The following is an 8,244-nucleotide window of genomic DNA, read 5'->3' as shown; positions in this document are numbered from 1 at the left end:
CGTGCGCGCAGTGCTGCGTGGCGTGGCGTGGCGTGGCGTGGCGTGGCGGCGCTGTCCTCCCCTCCAGCTCCCCCCAAGGTGAGCCGACCTGGCCAAGGCTTTGAGAACTCGAGGGTTCGGGGAGACCCGGAGGAAACCACCAGGAGGAGTGGGGAGTGTGGACTCCGTGGCCCTCGCTTCTCACCCCCCGCATCTCGTCCCTAGCACGACGGCCAGCCCTACTGCCACAAGCCCTGCTACGGAATACTTTTCGGACCCAAGGGTGAGTGTGGTCAGGAGGGTCTGGGACGCGGGGCCCCCCTTTCTCCACCCCTCCCCTACCACCTTTGCCCCTCTCCCAACAGGGGTGAACACCGGAGCTGTTGGCAGCTACATCTATGACAAGGACCCCGAGGGCAAGGTTCAGCCCTAGGCCCCCAGGCCCTTCTGCGGGGCATGGGCCCGCCTGCACAGTCCCCTGGCCAGGGGCCCACTGCTTGGCTACGAGGGGAGAGTGACCGCCGCCCAGTCCCACCTCAGCACCTGCGAGTCCAGGGCCTGCGTGTTGGGGAGGAAGCCCCTGAGCTGACTCCAGAGCCCTGCCCACCAACCCTGTCTCTGGGTGTGTCTGCCTTTGTGTCCCCAGCCACCCGTCACCCCCTTTGTGTCCTCCTGGCCCCCCGTGTCCCCATGTCTGTATCTCATGGCCCATAGGTCCCTGAATGTCCCTGTGGCCTGGGTGGGTCTTTCTGAGGTGGCCGCCCCACGCTCCCCCTCCTGCTGCCCGGAGTCCTGCCCACAGTGTTATTTATGCCCCCCCTGCCCGTGACAGCCACAGCCACGCCCCTCACAGTGTCCCAAGGGTAGAGGGACATCCCTGCCAGGAGCCCTCTGCCTGCCTCCCACCCTGCCTCACAAGCGCCCGCCCGCCACCCTCATGTGGCTCACGTTCAACTGCCAGGGGTTTTGCTGTCAATGAAAGGTTTGAGGATCTCACAACCCCGCATTGTGTCTGTGTCTGTGGCATGGGTGTGAAGCCGGGATACCGTCCCTTCCTCCGGGGGTCCTCTTCCCAACGGTGGTGGTCGTGGCTGGGAGGCAGGGAGGCGCGCTGGTTTAGGCTGTGGTGCCGACACTGAGGTGGGCTGGGCCCCTGAGAGGCACCAGACTAGCTGGACGTGGGGAGGGTGGGAGGCATCCGGCGGTGGGGTCCTGGTCCCCAGACATGGGCACCAAAACCAGGGGGTCCTCCGATCCATCAGAGACCCAGAGGGAGAGGTCAGCCTCAGGAAAGAGCAGAGGGCGTGGCATGTGGAGGGAGAGGGGGCAGGTGACCAGAGGAGGGGTCCTCTGCAGGGGGAGAAACCGGTGAAGGGTGGTCAGGGACGAGGTGGGCCTTCAGCCCAGGAGGAGCCTGGAAGTACAGAGGGTTTAGGGGGAGTGAGGCTGAGCGTGGTCGGTCGGCCCCGGCGTTGGTGGGAGCCCAGGGACAGAATGTGGGCAGTCTGAAGGAGGGGCCTAGGGGCTCCTGCCTGAACAGCATCCCTGCATCTGGGCTTGCAGTGTTCATAGAGTTCCCTCTGGCCTCCCCAGGCTGTCCAGGCTCTGCCTTTGCAACCGGGAACTCTCAGTAGCTGGGAGGAGGCCTCTCATCTGCCTTCCCTTTACCTGCTGGCCCCCGGGCAGTCCACCAGAGGGCGCCCCTTCTCTTCCACTCCGGGCGCGGGGGCAGAACCCTCGGAGACCTGCCCTCCAGTGCTCAGCCCTGCCCTGGCCTGCTCCCAGCACCCCACCCCCAGATGCCTCGCCCTCCCCGAGCCAGGAGCATCATCCGGGCCTGCTCATTCTGGGCCCGTGTCCCCAGCACCATAGGCAGCCGGCTCCCCACGTGCCCTGCCCCCAGGGACAGCTCCCAGCGCCCCAGCCCGTGGCACAGGCCTGTGCCTGGCCCGCCCTCCAGTACGCGGGCCCAGACACAGCTGAGCCTGGGTGCCCGGCTCATTGTCCCTCTAGCAGCCATCCGTGTCCCTGGGGTGGAGGGCCGGCTCCCGGTGTCTGCAGTGCCAAGCCGCCCTCCTCCTGCCCAGTCCAGGCGCCCAGCGTGGGCGGCAGCGTCTCCCCGTACCTGGCCGGCGCCTGGAGCGCAGCCAGGATGTGCAGGGTGGGTCGGCCTACCCTGGGGGTGGGAGGCGCTGGAGCAGGTGCCCCAAGGGCGCCCAGTTCCCACCCCAGGCAGAGGGGAGGTTCGGGCAAGCACGCTCGGAGGAGGGGCTGGGACAACACCCCTCCACATTCCCACCTCCCTCCCGCCAGCACGAGGCTCCTTGGTTGGGGGGTCGTTTGGGGGAGAACTCAGGCTTCCCTGAGCACCCCCAGGCCCACCCTCGCTGAGGGCTCCCGGTGTCGGATGGGAAATTCCTGTCGTCCGGCCGGTTAGGGGCTGCTGAGAGCACAGCCGGGGCCCCTCCTCCGGGAGGCTCCAGGGGAAACTGCGTGGGGGAAGACTTGATCTGCGGCGCGCCCTTCCCCAAAACCCGGGGAAGGGCGGGGCCTATTCTCGTGTGAAGGCCCGCCCCGGGGGGTGGGGCGAGGGCTGCCGGGGTCGCCTGGAGGGAGGATCGGCCCGGCCCTGCCAGGGACGCAGTGCCCTCCCACTGCCGGGGTCTGGCCCGGGAGGGCGCGTTCCACTCCCTGCGTGCGGAGGGTGTCGCGCCTCCGTGTTTGTTTTCCGCGGGGTTGTCATGGAAATCGGGGCGGGGCCGCGACCGTCTGTCTCTGCGCGGTCGCTGGGTGTCGTCGGTGGGGCCCGCGTGTGGCCCTGCGCTGCCGGGGCTCTCTTGGTGACACCAGCTCCAGGAAGCCTCCCCGCAAGCCAGGTGTTTCCTCGGGCGCCCCTGCAAGACGCAGGGGAGGCCTGTCCGGTGTGCCGCCTTCTCCACCCCCCCCCCCCCCCCTGCTGCCCAGACATATCAGAATCTTCCGTGGTCCGGTGCCCCTGCTGATCCCTGCCCCTTGGCCATCACGCACAGAGCGCCCTTTCCCCCCCCCCCCCGCTGCCCGGCCTCCACCCCCACCCCTCCAGCCCGGTCCCAGCCAGTTGAAGCGGCCCTGAAATGCCATCTAACCACCTCTGTTCCATCCAGAACCCCAGGGCTGGGCACAGCGCCCGGGCCTCCTCCGCCATCCTGCTGCCCAGCTGTACCCCACCTCCCACCGGTCCAGTCTTCCCCAGTTCCTCGCCAGGACTCTCCAAGACCCACCCTGCATCCCATTTCAGACCTGGGCCCTAGCTGGTACCCCCACCCTCCAGGCATCTCTGTGGGGCCTGCAGCTCCCTCGGCCCCCCACTTCCCTGAGGCCCAGAATCCCCTGCCCTAGACCCCCAGCCCCTCTCCCTCCACCTTCCCCTGGGCCAGTGACCCACCAGTGCCAGCCCTCTGCTGTTGGAGGCTCCCTGGGGACCCCACCCAGCTAGGCCAGCCTGGCTGAGCTTCTCTAGGCCTGAGGGAGCATGACCTTTCTCCAAGCACCAGCGCACTGGTCACGGGCTGTGGCCCCCTGGGTGCTAAGGGTCAGGAAGTCACCTAGTGCCTGTGACCCTGGCTCTGGGCCTCTGGGAGCTAGGCCAGGCAAGGACTGGCGGGAGACCGGGGTGGCCAGGTGTGGGCAGCACGTTTTCTCAGGGCCCAGCTGGCTGCAGGGGTGGGTTTATGGCCATGAACACGCCCAGCTGCTGGCCTGATGAGGCTGGAATTTGAGGCGGTGCTGCATGGGCTTTGGCTCCAGGGCACAGAGGTTCCTGGAACCAGGCTCAGCCTGGGGTGGGGGGAGGGGGAGGGCAGAGCGGGCTGAGGGAGCTCAGGGTTGTAGGTGCCCCCATCCCTCCACCCCAGCCCCTCTGCCTCCCGCGCCTGCTTCCAGCAGAGGAGGCGAGGGGCCTTCTCCTACCCTGGCCAGGCCGTGGCCTGGTGGACAGGATCAGCGTCCTTTTGGGAAAGCACAGAGCCCGTTCCCTTCCCCAGTCCCAGGGCCGCCCGGGGCAGGACCTCGGGCCAGACAAGGGGTCCTGGGAGACAAGCTGTTAAAAATAGGCCCTGGGAATGTCTGAGTCTCCACGACTCCGCCTCAGCCGGGCCTGGGGGAAGGGCAAGGAGGGGTGGACTCCGGGGGCAGGAAGCCAACTCTGGCCCCAGGCTCAGCAGTGGTCCTGGAGCACTTGTTGGCCCTGCAGGGCATCTGGGTGCAGGAACACCAGACAGGCCCTGCTGGCCTCCAGCCCTAGCAGGGGACATCCTTACACCTGTCCACACTGAGGAGGGGGCCCGGAGACTGGGGTGCTGGGCACTGGGTGGGGGCTTTGAGAATGGTAGGGAAGAGGCCGGAGGCAAGTGTCACAGTGTATGGCGGGGCGGGGGTTCTGTCCAGCCCTGAGGGGCAGAGCTCTCCTGGTGGATTCCTCAGCGGTCACTGGGGCCCAGCCCTGCCTTCACCAATTCTCCCGGTGCCTGGAGCCCAGGCAAGCCCTGCCCTGGGGCCCCAGTCCGGCCCTCTGCATCCAGAATTCTGCGGCAGGGCAGGGTCCTGCCCAGTTCCCATTTGGGTCTCCAGCTGAGCCTCAGTGGGGCTTGAGCAGGCGAGGGCGCGGGAGTGCGCAGAGAGAGGGTGAGCGTGTGGAGGTGGCCTTGGCCAGGCAGCCAGAACTCCGCAGTGACCTCCCCCCGGTCTCAGGGCCCTGGATGCCCTTAGGCTGGCTTGGGGCAGAGTGGACATTCTGGGCACAGAGCAGCCTGGGGCAAGTAGCCGTCCTGGCCACTGTCCCTCACACTCCAGACGCAGCCCCTGTGCCTCCAGCCAGTGCTGGGAGGGAGAACAGCGCAGGGCCATGGTGCTGGTAGCGCTGGGGCGGGCCGCATCTTGGGGTGTGCGAGGTGCTTCACTCTGTGCCTTCCATGGGTTTGTGCAGCAGATGCCACTAGGACCCCAAAGAGTAAGGAAAGGGGTGGAGGGCCAGGCAAGGCAGATCTGGGTCTTGAACTGGACTGGTGGTCCCGAGTCTGGCTGACCTTGGGCCAGGTCATTGCCACTCCCCCACAAGTGCATCCTGGGCAGGTGAGCCCATGGAAGCAAGAAGCCTGTTCCTGGAGGGACTGTCAGGGCCCTGATGGGCACCCAGTCAAGCCTTGAATGGGGGTGTGCCTGGCCATGGAGTCTATAGGGGGCTGAAGGATCTGTCCACCCACCACAGTCCCCCAGTGCTGGGGGGTCTGCAGCTGAAGGGGTCCCCACCCCCACAGGTGGGCAGGACAGACAGGGAGCTGGGGGAGTTGAAGGGGCACATCAGTCTGTGACTGAAGCTTTGGGACGGTTCCAGGCAGTGTGTGTGTGTGTGTGTGTGTGTGTGTGTGTGTGTGTGTGTGTGTGTGTGTGTGTGTGTCACCCGTGAGTGTGTGTGTGTGTGTGTGTGTGTGTGTGTGTGTGTGTGTGTGTGTGTGTGTGTGTGTGTCTGTGTGTGTCTGTGTCTGTGTGTCTGGAAAAACCGTGCTATGTACCAACCAGAGGGCAACGCCCATGGCCCTCGGCCCCCCCTTGGCATCCTCCCCGCAGCGGCCCGTGCTGTGACCATGGCAATGGCAGTAACAGCAGGGAAGGCCAGGAAGAGATTCATCATCCTGGTTTTCAAGGGGGGGCTCTCGGCTCCCCCCACCCCCAGGGTCAGGCGGGTTTGGAGATCCAGTGCTGGTGGTGTGGAGGCGTCGTCCCTGGGGACAGGTGTGTGCAGGGGAGAGAAGCCGGCTCACAGCCCCACCTGGCCCGGAGCCCTGAGTGGGCTGGGGGTGTGGGCCGTACAGAAACATGGGAAGGCAGCTGCTCAGAGAAGGGCCTCGTGCCACATGCCCCAAGAGACACCCTGATGGATACGCCCACCCAGGAAGGCACTGGGACACGCACGTGCGCATCCAGGCAACCTGTCGATCACTGTCTCCCTCCAGCTCATCATCCCGGTGGAGTTGACCTCTGCCCAGCACACCCGCTTGGGGCAGCCTTCTCAGGGATCTGCAAGGCGGTGCGTGCAACACGTGTGGCCTGACGCCCGGGATCTGCTGTGACAGACGCCCACCTACCCCAGGGTGTCCTGCCCCGTGCCCCCCGCCCACCCGGTCCCCTCCATCACCAGGGGTCTTTGCCCTTCCTCCCCTCCCGCTGCTTCTGCCTGTCTGCATTTCCTGGCTGTGTCTGTGTCTCCGTGTGCCCCGTCCACCACCACCCCCGCTCCGTCACTCTCCTGTTTTCTCTCCTGCCCACCTCGCTCTCTGGATCGTGGAGCCAGGAGATGAGGGAAGCCAGGACCACCTCCTGTTCCTGGCCTGGCCTGGCGGCATCAGGCGCAGGCCAAGGAGACACCAAGGGCCGGGTGGGGGTGGTGGGGAGGTCGGGCCGGTGGTGTTGGCTCCAGAAACCATGCTGAGGTGCCCCTGTGCCAGGCAGAGAGGGTGTTGAGGCTCTGGGCCCAGAGCAGGCTGGGCTGGGGCTCCACCAGTGCAGGGCAGGGCGTGCACCGCCTCCTGAGGGCAGTGGGCAGCCGGGCACCGGGGCTACCCGCCTTGTGGACCCCAGGGCTTGCACAGCTCCGGGGGGGTGGTGGCGCAGAACTATGGCCTCAGAGAGGGGGTCCCAGGGAGGTGGGAGTGACTGGTGAGCGGTGTGGGGGGCCCGCCGCGGGAGTGTGGGGTCCAGCGGGCCGTCCTCCTCACCGAGGCTGGGGTGCGGCCGGCCTCCCTGACCCTTGAAGGCTGGGAGCTCTCACCGCCACCCCGACCCGGGCCTGGTGGGGCGCCGTCGGGGTGGAGGCAGCCACGGCTTCCACTCCTGGTTCTGGTGCCAGACTCTGGGCGGGGCTGCTCGCAGCGGGTGGGAAGGGTGAGGGCGTCACTGCGTGGGGAGGCCGGAGCTCCTGGGCCCTGTCAGAGGATGGTCTCCAGCACCCTCCATGGGGACAGGGCCTGGACAGGCCCAGAGATGACGTTTTGTTTGGCGAGATGGGTGTGTTGAGGGCACATGAGGACGCTGTTAAAGGTTCAGGGTGTAGGATGGAGAAACGGCTAGGGAGGTGGCCTGGGTGACAGTGATGGAGGAGGGTTGGCCCAGGCAGAGTCCTACAGGGCACAGAGCACTGGGACCCCACCCAGGCCTCCACCTCAGCCTGGGCTAAGGGGCAGATGGGAGGCCGGCCAGCCACCTCCCCTCGAGGGCCCCACCCCCTTGAGATGCAGGCCTCTCCGCTGGTCCGCAGAGGCTGGCCTAGGACCCCGCAGCCCGCGAGAGAGCCAGCCCCCTAGGTCTTCCCCATTCCTGGGGCGGGTGGGGTCCGCGGTCTCTGCCTGGCACGGGGGAGGCTCCAGGGCCGCTCCCGCTTTCCTTGGACCGCTCTGCACTCGGCGCTTCCCGCAGAGATAAAGACCCCTCCCCCGCCGGCCCCAGCATCTCCCAGACGGCCTGGGCCGGCCTGGGCGTCGCCGCATCCACTTCCCGCCACAGAACCCCCAGCCCCCGCAGCCGATGGCTGTCCCTGTGGAGGAAAGGGATGCCCCGTCGCGGAGTCCCCTCTTCTGAATTCCCTGGGGACGTTCCCGCTGCCGTCCGATGGACTTCCAGGGGCGGGCCTGAGGTGGGGCGCGTGAGAGAGACCGGTATGTCCCTCGGGGGTGGGGAACTGGGGCGGGGCGGGGCGGGGCGGTCCTCCTGGCCCCGCGCGTGATGGAGGCCGCGGGTAGTTCCTGGGGGAGGGCTACCAGGCTGAGACTCCCCTTGCAGGTGTCCCCAAATCTCCGTCGGGGCAAGGGGACACGCTGGTTTGCATCTCTTTGCATTTTAGAGGTGACCGGTTCCCTCCCTGGCTCCGGCATATCTGGGGCTGGGGGTGGGATGCTCCCTCCTGCTCTTGGGGAGCCCGCTGCCCCAGATCCCGGACCCGGCGAGTCCAGAGTCCAGGGCGAGGGGCGGGGCTCCTCCGAGTTCTCCAGCCCCCGCCCCTTCAGTGAGTCCCCACGGATCTCCTGCACTGCTCGGATCACGCTCTGTCGTCGGCTAGGCCCGGGTCGTACCCCAAAGAGGGCGTGGACCAGATGACCCTTTTCGGTCTGTTGGCTTGGGTCCGAGGCCTCCGGGCCCAAGTCCAGGGCTCAGGGGGCGGGGCCCTAGGGGCGGGTCCCAAAGGGGCGGGGTCCCGGGGTGCTTGAAAAGGCGAGGACCTGGCGCGACACACCC

General features: G+C 67.3%; 1 protein-coding gene across 1 annotated transcript in view; it reads left to right on the top strand.

The window, feature by feature from the left end:
- Window positions 1-412, top strand: part of CRIP2 (cysteine rich protein 2) — a 4,662-nt gene extending 4,250 nt beyond the window's left edge. The window contains exons 7-8 of the mRNA XM_007451951.1: window positions 205-262; window positions 345-412. Coding sequence (XP_007452013.1) covers window positions 205-262; window positions 345-412 — 126 coding nt within the window. The remainder of the gene's footprint in view (window positions 1-204; window positions 263-344) is intronic.
- The last annotated feature ends 7,832 nt before the right edge of the window (window positions 413-8,244 follow it).

Source organism: Lipotes vexillifer, unplaced genomic scaffold (genome assembly GCF_000442215.2).
Source record: "Lipotes vexillifer unplaced genomic scaffold, Lipotes_vexillifer_v1.1 scaffold3102, whole genome shotgun sequence".
Taxonomy (NCBI): Eukaryota; Metazoa; Chordata; class Mammalia; order Artiodactyla; family Lipotidae; genus Lipotes; species Lipotes vexillifer.
This window is presented reverse-complemented; position numbering and strand designations above follow the sequence as displayed.